This window comes from Nanorana parkeri, unplaced genomic scaffold, assembly GCF_000935625.1.
Source record: "Nanorana parkeri isolate BGI_ZX_2015 unplaced genomic scaffold, ASM93562v1 scaffold820, whole genome shotgun sequence".
Lineage (NCBI taxonomy): Eukaryota > Metazoa > Chordata > Amphibia > Anura > Dicroglossidae > Nanorana > Nanorana parkeri.
The window spans coordinates 438,473-459,311 of NW_017307088.1; the positions used below are offsets into that span (position 1 = coordinate 438,473).

Sequence of the window (20,839 nt, forward strand, 5' to 3'; positions counted from 1 at the left end):
AATTACACATTCACATACTCTTCTTTGCGATTGTTTTTCCTGGTTCTCGTTCTTTAAACTTTTATTTAAAAAATAAGTGCCGCATCCTCTTTATACAGCATTCTGGGACTGAAAAGGTTCAGCGAAACAACAAGTAATTTATTTACAAACGCCTTGATGCGTTTGCCAGTGCTGCAAAAACAGGAATTGATTGAAGGTAGCATAATGCCCTTGGTTTGGGTATATCATCAGGTGTTACATTAAGGCTGAGATGTAGTTCAGAATCATTTCATAACTCCATCAATGCCAGGAAGACTTGCAAACCCCTGTATTGCAAAGTACCACAAGTCTTCCTGGCATTGCAAGTGTTATAAATACGCAGAAAGCTCCCTGACCTTACTTTTGAGGCAGTTTGTTACAAACCTACAGATAACAATTATAGATGTCAATTGTGCTATTTTAAAGTTCAGAGGTCCTCCTGTGCATGGGTAATCTAGAGTCGGGTCACTTGTGGAGGTAGGCGTCTAACCACAGGTCTCCTGACTTTCTCAGTGATCTAAAGACAGGCAAAAGAGAGTGTTATTATGAGATAAGATCAAAGCATAGTAAGAAAGAAAGTATGAACACAAACATTATTATTTTTTTCAGGCACAGAACAATCCCTACAACAAGGCAGCGATCCCCTTCTTCCCTCAGACTGTGCACCACCAGCACCAAATACTCCCCCCCCCCCACGCACACAAAAAAGTGTAGGGACACCCCTGATCAGGATCGAATTTTGGCTGTTTCCTGCTGAATCAGCTAAATCTGAACCAGAGGTGGCCTGATAAGCACCACCCGGCTCCACAAAAGTCTATCAACTTTAATTGAAGGAGGCAGGTGGAACATAATCGTCTGAACAGTGACTGCAGCCAAACAGAGGTATTCTGGCCCTGAAGTTGTTTAGACTGCTCTCAACTGTGGGCCTCTGTTACAGTATTTGGCAGAGTTTTGTATAAATTTAGGGCTGGAACAAAGTATGTTATAAGTAGGTCGGGCTCGATGTTGGAGCCGAACGTGAGTTCGACTCGAACATCGGCAGTTCCTGTGTTCGGCGAACACACGAACTGTCAGGGTGTTCGGCTGGATGTTCGCCAGCCCGCACCCCGCACGAGGCACTGTGTCTTCTGAGTAGTGATGGGCTTGGGCGTGTTCGCAAGTGCCTCATGCCGAGCCCGCCAGGAAGTCGTCAGCGTGCAGGGCCAATCACAGGCACTGAGACATGTTCCCGGTCTGCAGCTGCAGAGATCGGGAAATGTATCAGTGCCTGTGATTGGCCCTGCGAGCTGACGGCTTCCTGGAGGGCTCGACACGAGGCGCTTGTGAACACGCCCGAGCCCATCACTACTTGTGAGCCCTGATTGGCTAAAGCCTTGCACCTGACTAGAAGTCAGGTGCAAGACTTTGCAAAAATCAGGGCACAGAGAACAGTGAGAGCAATGATTGGCCAAAGTCATGATGACTCTGCCCAATCATGGCTCACCCTGTCACTTCTAGCTCCGCCCAAATGTTTATATGTTACCGGCATCTGTCAAAATGCCATTCAGCGGCGGGTGTTCGCCGCAGCGACTGGACGCCGCTTGTCGGGTTTTGTTTTAAATTATTATTTCTATTTATTTTTTTATTTTGCCGAGTCGTCGTCATCGTGGACAACGCTGGATGTCGTGATTGACGTTGGATTACTGCTCTTTCTGCTCAGAAAGAACTCTCAGCTCCAGCGTTACCCTCACACTAAGTATAAAATCTAAATAAGGGGCTTATATCTTTCATGAGAAAGGTTCAACATCTATAATAATTTATAGACCATGAAATGTTCTCTTTAGGCTGTAAGAAACATGCTGGACTTAGTTACAACTAAGCAGTCAACTCATTTGTAAAATGGAGAAGATTCTGACCCAACAACGTCCTTGAAGGCTTTCCACAGAGGTTTTTCTTCGTAGAATACATCGTACTTTTTACACAAAGAGCGCACAAAGGGAGCAATCTTGTAATAGTTGTGACGAGGCATAGTAGGGAATAGACTGTGGAAAGGAGAGAGAAAACACGAGGTTACATATGACACATGAGAATTGTGAGTTTTTGCATTTTACCAATCTGGTAACAATATCACTGTGGATGCAGCGTGCTGTTTGTATGAGCTCAGGCACAATGGTATTTCTATATCAGGGAGATGTGTTGTGTGCTCTGCATAACTGCCATCATTAGGGCAATGCTGCATGAAGACATATGGACAACATATCCCATGTCAAGATAAAAGTACCCTCATACATTAAAGGCCTCATGTTCCACCTGCAATGTCAACAGGTTTGGGCAACCATTGGGCAGTGTAAATGTTGTCAAAGCCCAACTGACCTTTTCCTTTTAAATCAGCTAAGTACATTCAATGAGCATCAAAACAAAAGTTGTGCAATATCTTACAGGTAATTTTCTTAACAAAGTAGCCACAGCAACGCAGAGTAGAAAAGACTGCTCCCGGCTATCATGCTGCAAAGAAGAACCATTGCTTTCTGTGTTGAAGATGACCTCCTGATGAGTCAGAACTAGAGCTCTTCAATCATGAGGGAATGTGAGCTTTGCTGATGGCAGAGCTATAGGTCTGAACTTGAAGGGAACTGGCAAAAGTGGAGATTAGCCAGCACAGTACATAAATTGTACATTAGTAGCCAGCACTAGAAAAAACAGTGTGGGGCAATGTGAGAACCTCTGTCAACCTCTGCCTACTGCTGTATGCGTCTCAATTTGGAAGACCTCTCCTCGCTTTCTTGCTAGGTGACTGGTGTCAGGGTATAAGGGAAATCTACTCTTTGGGGACATATACAGCATTAAAACCTAACAAGAAGTTCTAATCCACTCTATTTAAAACTACAAAAATGTTTTGAGTGAAGCACGGCTTTAAGATACATTCTGAATTATGCAAGGACTGCATGTAAGTGAAAGCATCATAGGGAGGCAAAATAAGTCAACTGAGCCCCATTGTGTACTTATCCATTCATGACCACAGGAACTGATGACAGATATAAACTAATATAAGATAATGTATAAAATATACTCACTGATGTTCAATTTGAAAGTTGAGATGCCCACTGAACCAGTCATTGAAGAAGGATTGTTCTATGTTGCACGTTGCTGCCAACTGAAAATGAACAGGTCTAAAATTTAGGTATAGATAGAAAAACACTTCACCCGTTTTATGTTGTGTGAATGGGAATATTTAGCCTGCGAATAACAGCCAAATAAATATTACATAACAGTCATTAAACTATTGTTAGTGTGGAAAGCTAATGGGCCACTGTATTGCTTATGGCCATAGTTCAGATATAAGATGCTTTGAATAAAGCTGAACTCTGGGCATAAAAACTTTCATTATACATAGCCTGCGCAGGGAGCAAAGTTGTGGGCTCCACCCACTACCGGCTGCCTGCAGAAAACTACAGGTGGGGGCAGAGACAAGACCAGTCACCCTGCACAAGGAGAGAGCAGCAGTGACAGGTCTACTAAAGAAAGCTCTTGCACAAAGGAAAAGTTTGACTTTAGATTACTGCACAAATATGGAAGAAACACACAAAGCACATCAAGATTTAAGTAAGAATACATGTTTAGATAATGTTTGCTTATCCTGGAGTTCAGCTTTAAACTGTATCTATATCCAAACTTTTTTTGTTTTGGATAGGCACGGAAGGGTTAGAGCTTCTGACATGTTGTTATTGCTGTCTATTTGTCCTGCTAACCATTGTCTGCAGGGCAGGAAGTGATGAGAAATGACATATTGTACAGCTGCCAGAGGAACAGAAGGTGAGGGGAAATCTACCAATACCAATATCCTGCATTGATCATACTCTACTCTACAGATGAAGTATGCTCCATCCAGGATATCCAGTTCTTCCATGAAATGTGATACACGTCTATGATTATGAAAAATTAGTCGGATTTGGATGGTTTCAGTCAAATATACATATATACTGTATGCATATGAGGCATATTCATAATTTCATAGGATACATACTTTTATTGAATTGTAATTGTGTATACAAAATAAAGGATACATCTTATTATAAAACATGGTGTTGCATCGTGGGTACCTAAAACAGTCTGTAGTATATATAAAAAGTGGTTGGAGCTATTTGAATGTTGGACATCCAAATAGAAAGAGATTAGGATATAACATAAGTTGCTACAAAACATGTGTGACATAAGGTGGCCATGAAGGAAATGGCATAGGTGGCCATAAAGATAATGACATAGATGGCTATAAAGGTAATGGTTTAGCACAGCAGTAGCACAGAGGCTTGGTGGATCACTGCGCTATCAGTCATTACTTGATGACAAGTGGATGGAGTTAATGGAAGACTGGGTGACTGCTACCACGTGCCTATTCACAAACCTTGCAAGAGATTAGAATTCATCAGTTAGTGACCTGCCATGACCTTGGCCTCCTACCTGACTGCCCAACCAGTCTCTGTATTTTTCATGATCAATCTCCATGGGGATATGATTCATCTGTGTGACCCACACAAACCAGTGCGATTCAAGAAACCTGCAAAGCATATAGAGGACAATGTTTAGAAAGGGAAATAACATGGGAATGATGATAAGGACGTAACAAGTCCAACGTTAAGGTATCAAGATCCATGTTCAGGACAAAGACAGAGTGAATCTACCTCCCCACGCTATCCAAATCTAAAAAAAAGGTTTTGCCTTTAGTTATATTTTAAATAATCAATTTTAAAGTTAGTTCTTTTTAGTTTTGTGAAAAGATTTTTAAAAAGTGTAAATAATTTCCTGACCTTTTCCATGACATTTTGCCACCATTTACAAGAAAAGGCTAAACAAACAATAAAGATAAACAGTACAATAAATTAACTCTGAGAGAGTCATACTGACTGATGTTTAAAGTCAGCCAGAGCTACATACCTGACCGTCGTGAGCAGGGCAACAGATCCCAAAACTCCAAAGTAAGGAACAAATGTGAAGAAAAAACGCATGTAGTAGGACAGCGACCAAGCCAGATCCTGTAAAATAATAGGAATAAAAAAATAGTTCAGAGTAAGTAAGTGTTAACATCCCATGAAATCATAAACGTGTGTGTTAGAGCAAGCTTCAACAGTCAAGACAAGGACAATCCATAACCTTCCACCAAAACTGCACCCAGACCAACCTAAATGCCTTCCATTTGTGATATATTCAAAAAGTAATAACATCGTTAAGGCCTGTGTTGATGGGCTTTGTGCTTGTGTCAATGGAATCAGTTTGATGTCAGTTTGAGATACAGTACTTCTGAAATCATTCAGAATTCATTGACAATTACATCCAACCTGCAGTTGACCTTCTTCTGACCTGCATTTGACCTGCTTCAAGCAGGCTTTCCCAGAGACCTTTATGGGGTTGCAAAGCCCATCAGACACTAACAAAATCCTATAGACACAGGCACTTACAATATCTTTATTATATATTGGCTGCTGTCTAAATCAGCCCTGTATGTATGCATGTGAGATATGGACCTTAGATTGTAAGCTCCTGGAGAGCAGGGACTCATGTAAAGTTCTGCGTAAATTGTCAGCGCTATATAAAAATACTGCTACTACTACTTCTACCACTACGAATAATAATAATAATAATAATACAAATGATTGGCCTCACACACAGTTGTCCATAATTTAAGGAATCTATGAAAAAATTAAATAATGGAGGCTACCATTAAAATTTTCTTCTTAAAATTACTGCCTGGCTGTAACATTGAGTCATTGGATTCAATAAATACTGAGTCACAACCTATTACAAGTAGTCAGATCAGGAGTTCTGACTTGTTTTTGGCTTAATTGCTGCATGCTTGATAAAGGTCAAAGGAATCAAAATATTGAGGCCAGACACAGCCATGCAACTAACAATTTTTAGAAGGAGGTCAAGATGGTAGCCTCCATATTTCTCCCGGAAACAGGTTGGCTTTAAAATACTTAGACTTGAAAACTACTTTTTGTAGGCAGCTAGATTTCCTCTGACCCTCTTACTAAACAGGCCTGAGTAGGTGTAGTCAATTCTTTGATTCCTATGGAGCATTACATATATAAATCCAGAGCTCAACTAAAGCTATCGCTTTCTATTTGGTATGTATGAGTAAATAAATATAACACCCTCATGTCTGTCTTTATAACACTCTGTATCTGGTGTTTCCCTTGCCTGAATAGGCTTTTATCTAGATCTAATCGTTGTCATTGATACCTTGAATTGTTTTATTGAACTCTTCATATAGCTGTACTTCCTCTGCAGTATAATGGTGTACTGTGTGATTGACTTAATGTCTACCGCAATAATTTCCTGTTTTGTTTTTGGTCTTTGTAAAAATCACTGGAACACTTCAAAAGGATCCAAATATTCTATTTAAAAAAAAAATACTTTGGCCAGACAGAAATACTTAGCACTTTTTGGTATGCACCTTGTGGTGTCCTATTTTTACAGCTACACAAAAGAGTAACTACACAATGTGTCATTATGAAGGTGGGAAAATAAGTAAAGCCTTCACATATTTATACATTTAACGTATCTTTTTATCTCCTCCTTTAATCTCCTATGGCTAAAATCCAGATAGCCCTAAGCCTTGACATGCTTTTTTGATTATTATTATTTCCAATGCTTTTCTGTGCAGATTCCATGCAAAGGTCATTTCACTACCAAACAGAATGTGTATTTTATATTGTAAAGTGTGAAACATGACCAAGCCTCTTCTTGGATTATGGAATCAAAATGTAGAGTGAATGTTCTGCAAGAACTTCAGTATTTTATTAATGCTGTACACAATGTCAGTCATGGGCCATTACAGCACCCACACAATGGTTGGTTTTGGTGTGGTGTCCAATGAGAATATGTTTACTGATAAAACAAAGATTGGTACATACAACTTACCTGACTCTACACACCATTAAAAAAAAAACATTTTTGTAAGAAATTAAACCCCCCAGGTGTCCCTGTTTGCAATACAGAGCTCATTTTCAGGGCATTATGTACAGTATAGTAAAATAGGTTTAATTTTAAAAATTATGAGCACATTTTCAGGACATGTTAATGATGGTGCAGCTAAGCAATGTTTCACTTTTCAGAAGGAATTTGCCAAGCAAACGTTACAAAATAAAAGCTGGAAACTGGTTACTTCTTTATGACATTCTTAACTGTTTGTGCCCTGTGTCCTATTGTACTTCATATTTTCAGTGTTTTTTGCTATGGATAGACTTTAAATTCTCTCTATTCTCTGGGGTTTGAACTGTGGATTGTTAATAGTTAATGCTATTCAATATTGTCATGTTTTTTATATTTGCTTTGAAATTTTTTTAAATTAATACAAATTATTGAAAGTGAAAAGCGACTGGTTACTATAGCAAAATTCTTCACTATTCAAGTTTAAAGAAAGTCATGAACAAATGACTAAAAACGTAAGTGTGTGCAAGTTAGGATGTTGTCCACACATTGAGATATCTTTCCAATACCTGTTGTTTCAAGATATGTGATGTTTAGGGATTGTGCAATGTCCCCTTCGTCAGCTGCGGGTGTTCTACTCTTTGAGTGGAAATTCTTACACCCAGATTTTTTACTGGACGTACATTGTTATGTGAAATGGGATAGCAGAAATCACTTACCACCCAGTCCTTGCGGATTATCATAGTCTTCATAATCTGGACTGTGAAATACACTGGGATCAGAAGTGGGGGACCAACTGCAGAAAACATAAATAGTAATACTTTTGAGAAAATTACATTTAAAGATCAGACTCTGCAAATCATGTTTGCTAGTAATGTTCTGCTCTAGAATGGTGGTTGTCATTTTTTTCTAACGGGTACACAGCATTAGACCAGTCTTCCCATGTTTTAACATTTTGGAATAAAACATGAACCTCCTTCTCCAGCCTGACCAAACCCCAAATACATCCATTATTTTAATAACAACATGACCTTTGCTGGTAGAAATGGCTTCTTTTGGGGTTAAAAGAACCGTGACTGTGCCACAAAAATAGGCTATTGTCTAGAGCAGTGGTTCTCAACCTGTGTAACCTGAGGACCCATATTTCTCCAAGGTCATTAAGTTGCGACCCAAGTCGCACTGCAATGGAATGCACAGCATTGCGGTGTAGCGTGTTCCAGTGCGGGCGATTAAACTGTGGGCGGGAGGTGGGGATGAATTGCAACGCAACTCACCACCATTACCAGGACGCGTAGTAGGTGCAATTACGTGGTACTGTGCATAAATGGCACATGACTGTTCTATTAACGCACTGTACTAGTGTGAACGGGCCCTTAAAAACGCTGACAGATACACACATCCACAATCTCACACACACATATACACACTCCGAAAAATTAGTATTTCTTTTTTCTTTTCTTTTTTAAGATCCACCCAGTCTCCCTACCTTATGAGAACTGGAAATGAGAAACTAGAAAAGTGGAAGCCATGCGGCGACCCACTGAACATTGGGTCGCGACCCACTTTTGGGTTACCCACCAGTTGAGAACCAAGGTTCTAGAGCAAAGCATTGATAAGCCACAAAATAATTAAGCAATTAAATTATAGTACATTTACTCACTCAGGAAAAAATACTGATGTTGGTGATTATACGGCAGGAACTTTAACTTCTTCTTCCCATACTGTGAGGAGGTGGGAGAACATAATTAGTCTAATTGCATATCAGTGTTAGATGTCATCCACAGCAGCCAGTTTATCAATATGTTAGATGAATACAATATTACTGAGTGACATAATTAACTTAAATCAATTTACATTTGTGATTATCAGAATGTCTTGGTTCTGTAGACAGAACTGCAGAAGAAAGAGATTGATAGGGCTGACATCACTGAATGGTTCCAGATTAGAAAGTCATGTAAGAAGTCTAACCAAGCAACAGCCAAAGACCATTCCAAAATAAAAATATATTTAGTTAGGTTTGCTCTCACACACCAACTCAAGACTGAGAAATGAGGTCAAGATCAGAAAAAGCTTCTGTACCTACTGCTTCACTTATCTCTTATTTGACAAATTCATGCACACGGGAATTAAAATACATATTTTCGGGTTCAATTGTAACTAGTTTCATGACCAATAACATTTATTTCATAACACATAAATACACAAAATTAACCTAAATATCTTATATTAAACTTTCCACATGCACAAAATTACAATAATCAATATACTGCACCCATTCAAAAATGTACCCCGTTAATGAACAGGCATACATTTGCCAGTAAATGATTATATGAAAAATTGCAAAATGATATATGACACATACCTCCACAGGCTGGGTGTCACCCAACACAAAAATGTGCACCATGTTCACATCTGGATCCTTGCTGAATATATTAGGCTTGGCGTGGTGCTGAAAATGCCGATGGTTCCACCAGTTGGCTGAAGCTCCCTGATGGCAGATGGGCTCAAGTAAGCTAAGCTTCAAGATTAAATATCAGTACAAAGCTCTACAACCCTCACAGCTCCCTAGATGTAACCCGATTTTGTGAAACTCATGTTCTCTATCAATGTAAAATATTTGATGATATCTGCTGTAGATTGTTTCATTGTACTTGTAATAATGAAATAAACATGAATACAAAAAATTTAAAGTGTGCAACCCATTAAGGGAAGAGTAATAAAAGTGGGCTCATCTGTTTCAACTCATGCACCAGAGCTGATAAAGTATATGGAGCATCTGAATCCTTTTGCGTGTTCTGGCCTCCCTGAAACAGATTCCAAAACAGCTGATTGGCTGAAAAGGAGTCCAGTTTATTTGTGAAATTTTTTTTTTTTTTTAATACCAACTATAATACATTGCATTAACTACTTTCTGTGCAATTTCTTTGCATTGCATTTTTAAAGACCCCTTTTAAACTGATACAAATAGAAAAATGCAGTTCAAACACACTTAAGATACAGCTTGCAAGACCTTTATGCTTAAAGGACAACTATGAGGTGAGTGAAAATCATTCAGCCTCATAGTTCGAGCTGACGTGTGACAATGAAACTGAGAAATTACATTTATATATATTTTATATTTCATAATTGCCACTTACAGGTAGCAGATGACACTCTATTGTCAAATGACTGTAACTTTTCTGCAGTGTGAGCAAGAGTAGGGATCTTTAAGGAATTCTATGAGTCTAAAAAAACAAACATCAGAAAAGCACTACTTCTGATGCTATGCTGAACCCACACAGAAAGGGGCTAACTCATATATGAATGCTCATTTACCTGGGAGTATTACCCCTTAAACTGATAATGTTATCCACATAGTATATGCTTTTCTTAAAATACCAGAGTATACTTTTTCTAGCTCTTTCTATTTGGCATCAGCAAATCTGTATAATCTTGTAATGTTTTCCTTATCTATGGATATTCCAGACAGATGCCATATCTAGGCCCTGAATCAAATTTCCATTGTAGAACAAATAATCCCCCTCTGTGACAGCACCTTCAGGTGGCCAATGACGAACTTATGGCCAATGTGATTCCATTTAGACTTGTTAAAGACAGATAAGTGTCCAAAGTCATGCTGCAGCCAACCAGCCTGGGCCTGTAGGGAAGAAAAAAGATCGTACCGTGAATATGTACATCCAGGGTGCTGAACTTTACAGTACAAAACTAATACCATTAAGAGTGTTAAGTATTGGGCTGATGTATAAAAACTGGAGAGACTGAGAAAATGATGGTGTTATTTACAGCAGCCAATCTGATCCCAGCTGTAGTATTCTTGTCAAAGATTGCAAATATGACAGTGCATATGTCCACTCTTCGTTTTCCTCATATTTTATACACCAAGTCCATTAGGTTCCTCAAACAATATTAGCTCATTCACCTAAACAAAGCAATTGGTTTATAATGAATTTAAATGACCTGAGAAGTTGCAAGGAGCAAAATGGTAATTATGGTTGGTATCCATCCATTGCCAAGGTAGTAAAGGTTAGCCCAGGCAAGAACCTCTAGGACCAGGATGTGCAATAGGTAAAGACTGAAGAACACCACGCTGCCTTTGAAAAGTCCCATGTCTTCTGCTGTTTTACGTAATTTCTGAAAGTCTTCCGCTTGCTCCCTCTGTATGAAGACAATATAGCATTAGGAAAAGTTAAAGTTCTGCAGCAAAATCTGTATGATTCTTTATATAGACATGAAAGTAACAATTTCTTAATGGTGACTCCAGTCAAACAAAAGAAATGTCTAGTTATTTATTTCTCCCATGGTGTGGACTTGCCTTATAAAATGGAACAAATATCTACTTTAATTTTACTGCCTGTTCTTAATAATACATTAAGAACAACCTAAGAGAATACAGATTTGAATTTGGTCGACTTGTACCTGTCATGGCAGATAAAGTCGTTTTAAAATCCGATTCATATAAAATGAAACCTCAGACTGTGTGCAGGGTTGAGGGAAAAGTACTACATGCAATTATAGACAGAAAAGTTGTAATGAATGACTATCTGGTTAGTGTGGTATGATCATTTTAGTGTTTTCTATGAACACTTCTGTGACACAGATATTGTAAAGTGTTAATGATACACTAAAAGGCGTAAAGGCGGCATGAAGATCTGTGATATTCACACCTCACTCATACACTAATTTTGACAATTTGTATCAGCTGTCAGAGGTGTTCTGTTCATTGCTTTGCTGAATGGAGGATCCTGCAGGACAGGATGAATATACAGTAAATAGGTATTATAAATATGGCATTTTTGGGCATTGATTGGGATGTACAATATATGTCAGCAAAGGTTTCAACAACCATGGCCATATGCACCACCATCACAAAGTTGCAGTGTCTGGGTACCACTATTTACACCAAGTGACCACGTGTCCCACCTTACACTGCCAGGATCCTGCAAACCTCTTTTCTTTGCCTGATTATAATGGAGGAAAGGAATTCCCGAAATTCAGAAATCAAACACCACACATGGAAGAAGCGCTGTGAAATCTGACTACAGTGGATTACACAGAACACGAAGAACGATCTGACTAAGGCTGGGTTCACACCTAGGCGTATCGAATATGCGCGTTTTTCCCGCGGTTCGCAGTTAAAAAAACGTGCGACAAACGCGCGTTTCCGAGGGCTACCTGGCTGTATCCCACTGGATACGCGCGGCAAATACGCCCCAAAGAAGCTCCTGTACTTCTTTGGGCGTAGGGCGTTTTGTAGCGCGTTCATACGGTCTGTAATACGCCCAGGTGTGAACCATACCCATAAGAAATAATGGGATTTCGGTGTTTGAGCGTTTTGCAGAGCGTAGGAACGCGCTACAAAATGCGCTACAAAACGCCCAGGTATGAACCGGGCCTATGGCCTGTTTTAAAGCGCGTTCCTACGCTCTGTAAAAGGCTCAACATGTGAAAACCAATGATTGCCTATGGGCATGGTTCCCACCTGGGCGTTTTACAGCGCGTAGGAACGCGTTGCAAAACACTCTACGCCTAAAGAAGTACAGGAGCTTCTTTGGGGCGTATTTGCAGCACGTATCAATTGGGATACAGCCAGGTAGCCCTCGGAAACGCGTGTTTGTCGCGCGTTTTTTACCGCGAATCGCGTTAAAAACATGGGGCACGAAACGCGCAACAAACGCGCATATTCCATACGCCTAGGTGTGAACCCAGCCTTAAGCACAATGGCAGTGTTTCATCATCATGAATTTTAGGGCAATGAGAGGCAAAGGTACAAGCATTATTGAATCAGGTTCTTCCAAGGACCAGGGCTTGGTAGCATTTCTTACCACTGCTCCCCTTGCTACACAACTGGGAAAGGTGAAGCAGCAGATTTTTAAATCATGGGAGACGATACAGAAGCCTGCCGCATTCCCTTGAGGATGAAGGAAGTGACCCAGCTGCCATGCCCACCTTCTACCTATCCAGGGCTAGCCGTACCATACGCTATAAATAGTGCAATAGACTAATTGATAAAGGAAGACTTTTACTCATAACAATAGCCATTTAGATATGTCTACCCACTGGCAAAGAACAAGCTGTACAATTATCATAGATTTGCCGTCCAGGCTCATGTTTCTGAAGAGGTCAGGGCCCAAGATAGCTTGACAATAATATTAATAATACAGGAGCCCAGAACAATAAGCACACATCAATAATGGAGAAAATAGATTATATTACTCAGCAAATGATATGCACAGCTAGCTTCATAAAGTTCACCCTTTCATATCCAGAATGGGCTGACTTTCACTTTGTAAGGAGAAACATCAGTGTAATAAAAATAACAAGCCACAGAAATCTGTACACTAATTAACACTTGTTTCCCAGTCTGTATCAGTTTCAAGATTAGTGTTCAACAGGGAATGTATTATACAAATACCACAACCAACTAGGAGATTGGCACTTTGGTCTGCCCCATCCTGCCCCCTTTTTTTTCTGTGCAGGAGGCTGGAGGGGACAGGACAAGAGCTGCCTTTCTAGTTGAACTCAGTAATTGTATAACATAAAGAGTTTACAAAGCTACCTTAGGCCCCGTTCACATTGAGCGATTTATCGCGCGGTAATTCCCGCGATATCGCCGCTATTTACCGCGCGATATCGCTCTCCAATGCAAGGCAATGGGGCAAAGGGTCCTGCTGTCGCGGGTCGTGCGTCGATACAGCAGGACCCTTTCTGGAGCGGATTTTGCCGCGATTCCATTCTTTGCAATGCAAGCATTTGCGCGATATTGCACGACAAATCGCGCGATATCGCGCAAAATGCAAATCGCGTGACAAACGCGCGATTTGCAAATCGCGCAGTGTGAATGGGGCCTTAGAAGAAGACTGATCATGTATACTTTTATCAGGAAGAAGATTATTACAGGTAGACTTTAGGTTTATTTTCACAGAGACAGTTTTAGTTTTTGTGCTAATTATACATGGGTTATATTTTGGGGCCACTTTGCATAAAGAATACTGTGTAACAGAATTTTAAAAATAGTCCATGACCCCTCCACTAGCTGACTGGCACATCAAGTCTCTATGAATTAACTACCTTTGTCCCTCATTTGTCTAGAGACATATGCTGTCTTTTGAACTAAAGTAAACCCATCATGAGACTGATATGGTGGCTGCCATCCCTGTCCTCTGAAAATGCCTTTTGAGTGACTGCTATGCTCAAATATTCGGAACTACTGTCTGTGAAGAAGTATACCAATTAGGAAAGTAAGAAAAAAGTCAGAAGCCCTTATCTGCACAATTTGATGCCGACTTTAAGGGGTTCTTAAGGCCCTGGAGGGGGAGATAGTCCTCCTGATCATGCGATTACTGTGTTTGGCTTTCACAGTGGTCCACTGGCCTGTCCAACTGGCTCCTGATCATAAACAGTGACTGGGAGATGTTGGTGACAGAATGGTCATTCTGCTAGGAGTATGCTAGTGATCTCCCTCTCAGTACAGAACAGTGAAGCCGGCTTATGTATACATACATGAGGCTGCTCTGTGTTAAAGGAGAACTATGAGATGAGTGATTTCATTTCACCTCATAGTTCTAGCCGACCTGTGACAGTGAGACTGTCACAGGTCGACTCAGTAGATCGAGAGGTGAGCGAACAGATACCGGCGTTCGCTCACCCCTCAATTCCCCCCTCCCCGCTCCGATCCGCGAGCGCTGACTGGCGGAACGGATGGGGGAAGAGGCGGGTACAGCTGGCTCTGCCTCTAGATAGGCAGAGCCAGCTGTCACTCACGCAGCTGGGCGGATCTCGACATCGATGTTGGGATCCGCTCCGGCTGCGGCGTCTCAGTATACCGCGAGCTGTAGCTCGCGGTATACTGAGCTTAGGGTAACGGGAGGACGCTAGTTTGTGTCCTCCCGTTACCCCAAGGAGAACTATGGGGAAAAACACTGACCCCATAGTTCTCCTTTAAGGCCCACTCACTGTGCTGCCACACACATACGTTATGCCAGGTGGAAGGCATTAAATACCACCAAAAGAAAGTTTTATCTGTCTCAAAAATGATGTACAATTCATTTGGGTACACTATTGTTTTACCAAGTAATTGTCATTCAAACGATGACAGCATTGAAAACAGCAGTGTGAAATTGCCTGGAAAGGAAGGGAATGTAACATGTTGATATTGAGATGGTTAAAGTATGGAACCCAGACACTTGTTACTCTCTGTATGTGCTCTCTCTAATACATAAAGGATTTACTTTGCAGCAATTCTGTAGCTCCGTGCAATTTTCAGTTTTTTCCTTGGTGGTCCCAATGGTAAGTGGTGGTTTCTGTCTCATGGTTAACTAATGAAAACTAGCACTCTATGCCCTGCAATGGCATAGTTGGTTTTAGGGCTGCAGCATCCCATTGTTGGATGGGGGAGAGCATATTTCTGAACTATCTTTTCTTGGAACTCCCTCCAGGCCAAATGACTCATAGTACAGAATTATACAGTCAGAATGAGTCTTAGCAATGACAATGTCTATACTTCTCTCATAAAAGGTTTTCTTTAAAGTGGAACTCCAACCAAAATCTTTTTCTAGTGCTTTACGGAGAAGAGAAGGTGTAGAACCTCTCTTAAACTTTTATTGCCATCTGTGTCCCTGTTGGTAAGTTTTCCCATCATTTTCTGTCCCTTCGCCAATGTCACAAGGGAAATCTCACAATGGCCACAGATGTTTCAGTGACAACTGTGAAAGTTGGAATTCCCCATGACTTTTGGAGATTTTATTTTCACTTGTGTCTCTGTGAATCTGACAGAAGTTCCAACCTTTTTGCATGCTGTGTAAATTTTAAAAGGATCTCAGCAGAACTTCATCTTTCGGTGCAGCATTATAATAGTAGACTTACACTTTTTCCACGGTCCTGGCTGGGCTCATTCTCTGCCAGTTCTCCAACATACAGCGGCTTGAGAAATTTCCTCACAAAATTCAGGTCAGGATGAAATGCATGGAAAGCTTCCTGTGTGAGAAACAATCAAGAGGTAATTTCTTGTTAATAAAGAATATTTCACAGCAGCAATTGAAAGCACTGTGAGCTTGTTGTACCACGTATCCTGGAGATGCTTGCTCAGTATGTTTTAATAGACAGCTCTGTGGCTGCTCAAGTAGGAGACAAGAAGGCAGCATTTTTACAGTGTCTCATGGGGACACCTTTTGTAAGAATAAGAGGCAAAGGACAGTTGGTGAGACAAACTATAAGTAGTGGAATAAAGAAATGCTGAGAAAATCGAGGGGGGGCACGGTCACTCCAGAGCAGCTCTGACTATAATCCAAGCAAAGTAAGGTCTGGCTCACATGGGCTTCAGCTTACATAATAGCAGTGTGCAGATCAGGCTCCTAAAAAGCATTTGCAAAGTTCTTTTTAAACTGGAGCAGACAGAATCTGGAGCAGTTGCAGACAGTAACCAACCAGCGTCTCTATTCAGTTTGTTTAATTAAGATTTGAAAATCAAATAGAGAAACTGATTGGTTGTCATGCCCAATTGCTCCACACTCTGTCTGCTCCAGTTTTAATAAATTCCCCTCAATGTATTTTACGTGCAGCGTGTGCAAGTTTCTAAACTTTTTTTGATCTCATTAGAGTGTGGGAATAGGACTGGGAGAGGAAAGACCAGTGTCAGGAACCAATCAGGTTCTGCTTCGGTGCACATGTGTTGGCAGTGAACATTATGATTGGAGAAGAGAGCAGAGAAACGATGACTCATGAATGTACAACTGTCCCTTCACTTTCCAATCAGCAGACTGCAGGTGTGCTTCTGACCATGTTGTGCTGCTGTTGTATTGGCGATCGATCAAGGATTTATCTGTGGTGCCTGGCAGGGGTGTCTGGAGTGCGATACTGTCTACAGAGAATTACAAATCCTTTCATAGGTAACATACTGTATTCTAATGTGGGCAGGTCTATGAAGTTCATAGAAGCCAGATTATAAACTTTTCCTTACATGTTGGGTGGGTGAGTCAACTTCCTGACTTTTGTATTGTTATTATTATACAGGATTTATATAGCACCTACAAAGGCAGGTGTAAATCTGATTGATAGATGTGAGGAACTTTATAGCACTCACAAGCTTTGTGTACTGTAAGTGGACAGCAAGGAGCAGTGGTTGTGTTTCCTTATACATTTCATTAATGACCTTTTCCTTAATTACAAAAGGAAAAACAATAGGGGTTCTCACATTACCAAAAAAAAAACAGTGAGATAGCCTGGTGCACTAAAGCAATAACTGGCTGAAAAACTGAGGCCCTGGGCTGGTAGGATATGTTCCCTGTATATCTCAAGACAAAGAAAAAAATGGAAAAGCGCACTACAAGGGGTCACCACTGGTCTGGGGATGGCCACAGTAAATTTAAAAACAGAAATTTTATTTTATAATAGCATTTAAAATTTGAGTTAAAAAAGTACTTAAAATAAAAAAATTTTTTTTTTACAATTAAAATGGAAATCCAGTAAGTTTAGTACACAGTGTGCAAGCTCTATGTAAGCAGGGTGAGGGACCCTGTATGAAATGATACTTGGCAAAAGATGGTTGAGAGCGCTCTAACTGTATGGAGAAGAGAAGAAAAAAACTTACGTTTTGGAATTTGCTGTGGTGTTTGGTCACGAAGGACTGATGTGGCTGGAACTAGTATGATATCACAGCAAGCTGAAGATGGCATCAGGGAGACATAAGGGGAGCCACCTCCAGGCTTGCTCCCCTTATGTCTCCCTGATGCCATCTTCAGCCTGCTGTGATATCATATGTGTTCCAGCCACATCAGTCCTTCGTGACCAAACACCACTGTATATCTCCAGCCCATTTTCAGTTTTGCCTGGTGTGGCAGTGCGTGGCAGTAGAGTGGCAAACTGGTCACCCGGGACTCTCAGCCAGAGGGGCTGAGCAGTTCCAGGACACAAGTACTTTTACCAGGAAAGAGCTGGCTTTACAATTCTTTCCGGGTTTTCTAAATTATAATTGGAATCCTGGAACTGGGAGATTTCTAAGAGAACTGGGAGGGATGAAATCTCCATTGCTGGGTCCGGGCTTTAGTGGTGACCAGCACCGAACGAAAAGGATGCTGGTACATGTTCAGCTGGAAGACAAGGGAGGTGTCTGTCCAGGAGTCAGGAGGACTCCATCCTGGAACCAGCCTATGTGGCAAGTCAGCTGGATACAGCCTGTGTGGGAGAGGTTTTAAGTGATTAACTGAAGTTGGTGAGACTTGGAAAAACATAACCCCTGTGAGGGAAACCTTCTGTGAACTATTAAATCTAACACTGGATAGTGCCTAAAATTTGTTTTTCATTTACCAGTTTATTTTCTTCTATGTCCAAGCGGGCTTGCCCTTCACTTCAGCAAGGCAGCAAGCAACCACAGTTTCAATGCAGGAGAGTTTTGCACATAAAGTTCATAGCATAAAACAAACAAAACATCTGCTTGTCTGGCCAACTAACTAAACTCAGGTGTTCTCCTGACTAACAAGGTGCCCTCTAATGGATTGCACAAAACAAACAGGCAGCACATGTATATGTTTTAGTTTTCTTTTAGCACTCAGCCTTTTCACCCAGCAGCTGAATCTCACAGAAAAGAGAACAATGGAGCCCTAAGCATCAGTCAACTCACAAAAAGACCCATGGACAGCTGAGACTAATAATGAGGTCTGGCTACAAGGTTAGATGTGGAACTAGCAATGGAGGTTTTATCCCATGCATAACTCTACAAAGTTTCCAGGGTCCAGGACCCAGAACAAAACTTATTAAGATTCTGAGAAAACAAAAAGTTTGTTTCTCCGTATCAGCCATCAGCTCTGGAGGCCTAACTATGTGTAAATGAGAAACCTAGGTGACACATATAGATTGTCCATAATCCTTCCAGCCAGTTCCTCAAAAGGCTGCAAAACTCCAAATAATTTTTTATGAATCAACAGCAATATAGCATAGTCAAAACTCTTCTGAATAGTTAGGCATGTATGCTTGCAACATGACAGCTTCAGGCTTGTTTCAGCCCTTCCTCAGGTCTGACACACCTAATATTAATTACCAAGTATCGTCTAAAAGCTCCAGAAACTGGAAATGACATAAGTGTAATGAAGTTAGTGATCCCACCTGAATCCACACTTGTCACTTGGGATATAGCTAGTCTATATACAGTACTTCCACTGAACATGGCCTAGGTCTACGAACATGATGTGGACTATTAGAAGCGTCTGCACAGTTTACTCAACTTGAAATTAAAAACGATTTATTTTATGTTTACGGATCATTACTATAGGCAGATGAGAGAGGTGTTGTGATGGGTTCACATGTTGCTCCCCCATGTGCCAATGTACTTATGAACATAATTGAGAATGTTCATGTTTTTGAACATCCACTTTTTATACAGAAGTGCATTGGCTGGTATCACTTCATAAATTACATTTTTGACATATGGAGAGGTCGACATGTGATCTCTGGAAGAGTTTGATGCCCACTTGAACTATATATACCCTGCTCTACAATTTTATCATTTTAGTGATGGAGAATCCATTCTATTTCTTGACACTCAGGCTCAGAGGGGATTGAGTAGAAAAATATCTTTCAAAACTTACAGATCATAATACACTGTTACGCTCTAGGAATTTCCAATTTCCTCCAAGTATATATACTGTATATCTATACCAAGGAGCTAACCTAAAAGAGCTAAAAGGGTAGTCAGTAATGAGGAACAATGGGAAATATGTTTCAAGGAAACGGAGAATAAATTAAACACTAGAGGTTACCTAAAGATAGTAATTAAGACAGTGACTAATCGTATTTGACAGGAAGAATTGGGATTTACATTGTCAGGGACAACTAATAAACACATTCACTTTGTAACACATTTCCACCCTTTTTCTGATCGAGTTAACTCAGTTGTAAAGAAACATTGGCATATCCTGAGAAATAGTTACCCAGGTATTTCAGAATTCCAGTTTGCACCATTACAAACAGTTAGGAGGGGCACTACAATTTCCAGAAGAGAAACCAAAACAGATAATCAAAGTAGGGAAGTAGAGGGACAGTCAGGGCCAGATTTACTTTCTCTGCTGCCCCAATGCCAGGTTCCTCAATACGCCCCCCTGTATGCAGGCTGCATACAAGTGATCTCGGCAACATCGCCAAGATCACTTGTACAAAACAAGCAGCTGCTTCCCGCTGTACAGACCTGCTTGCCCAAAGCAGGGCTAAATGTAGAAAACAACTACCCGCCCGGTGCCCGGTCTGAATGGAGAAAAAGCTGTCAGCTTCAGATTTGAAGCTGACAGCTTTTTCCTCCATAATACTAGGTGAGGCTCTGCCTCACCTTCCTCCCCGGACCGCACGTCCCTGCCTTATACATATACATACATATATTAAAGCTGAGGCTTCCAGACCCGAATGGCAATCGTGATCTCCCGAATGCTATTCGGAAATTCGTACTCCATTCGGGTCTTGGAGCATCAGCTTTTGTATCATGTATATATAATTAGTATTCTGTATTACAAACGAAAATTAATTGCGGGAACATTGGGAGCCATATATACATAAAACTAATGCTGAGGCTCCCAGAATTCGGATTCAGACCCATTCGGATGCATTAAACCGAAAAACACATCTGAATCTGATTGGCCAGAACAGACACATGTCCGATTCAATTTCATTTTTAAACATCATTCGGACGAGATCTGAAATTTCAAAAACGAAAATTCGGATTCGGACACATTCGGATGCATTGGGATACGGAAATTCGGATGTGTCTGAATGTCTGAATTTAATAAAAATTTGCACAAATTTTGATTCGGAACGAAATAAATCACACATGTCTATTTGGATGGCTGCAACCTGCTTCTTCTACATATATTGGGGACTGTATTGGTTGGGTAAATCCCAGTTTGTGAACACGCACAGGACTATTTAGGAGTGCTCT

General features: G+C 40.6%; 1 protein-coding gene and 1 long non-coding RNA gene across 3 annotated transcripts in view; one reads left to right on the top strand and one right to left on the bottom strand.

Moving 5' to 3' along the window:
• The first annotated feature begins 216 nt into the window (after window positions 1–216).
• On the top strand, window positions 217–18,817 carry LOC108794181. The gene is made up of 3 exons (XR_001941694.1): window positions 217–307; window positions 17,760–17,762; window positions 18,806–18,817. It is a non-coding gene; the product is annotated as an uncharacterized LOC108794181 (long non-coding RNA).
• The window catches only part of FADS2 (fatty acid desaturase 2), a 27,638-nt gene continuing 7,099 nt past the window's right edge, over window positions 301–20,839 (bottom strand). For both annotated transcript variants that reach the window (XM_018565179.1, XM_018565178.1), the window contains 11 exons: window positions 15,787–15,897; window positions 10,882–11,079; window positions 10,460–10,561; window positions 9,287–9,412; window positions 8,585–8,645; window positions 7,644–7,720; window positions 4,930–5,027; window positions 4,456–4,552; window positions 3,072–3,151; window positions 1,914–2,039; window positions 301–535 (listed from right to left, as the gene is read on the bottom strand). In XM_018565179.1, the coding sequence (XP_018420681.1) occupies window positions 484–535; window positions 1,914–2,039; window positions 3,072–3,151; window positions 4,456–4,552; window positions 4,930–5,027; window positions 7,644–7,720; window positions 8,585–8,645; window positions 9,287–9,412; window positions 10,460–10,561; window positions 10,882–11,079; window positions 15,787–15,897 (1,128 nt within the window). In that variant the 3' untranslated portion in view covers window positions 301–483. The remainder of the gene's footprint in view (window positions 536–1,913; window positions 2,040–3,071; window positions 3,152–4,455; window positions 4,553–4,929; window positions 5,028–7,643; window positions 7,721–8,584; window positions 8,646–9,286; window positions 9,413–10,459; window positions 10,562–10,881; window positions 11,080–15,786; window positions 15,898–20,839) is intronic.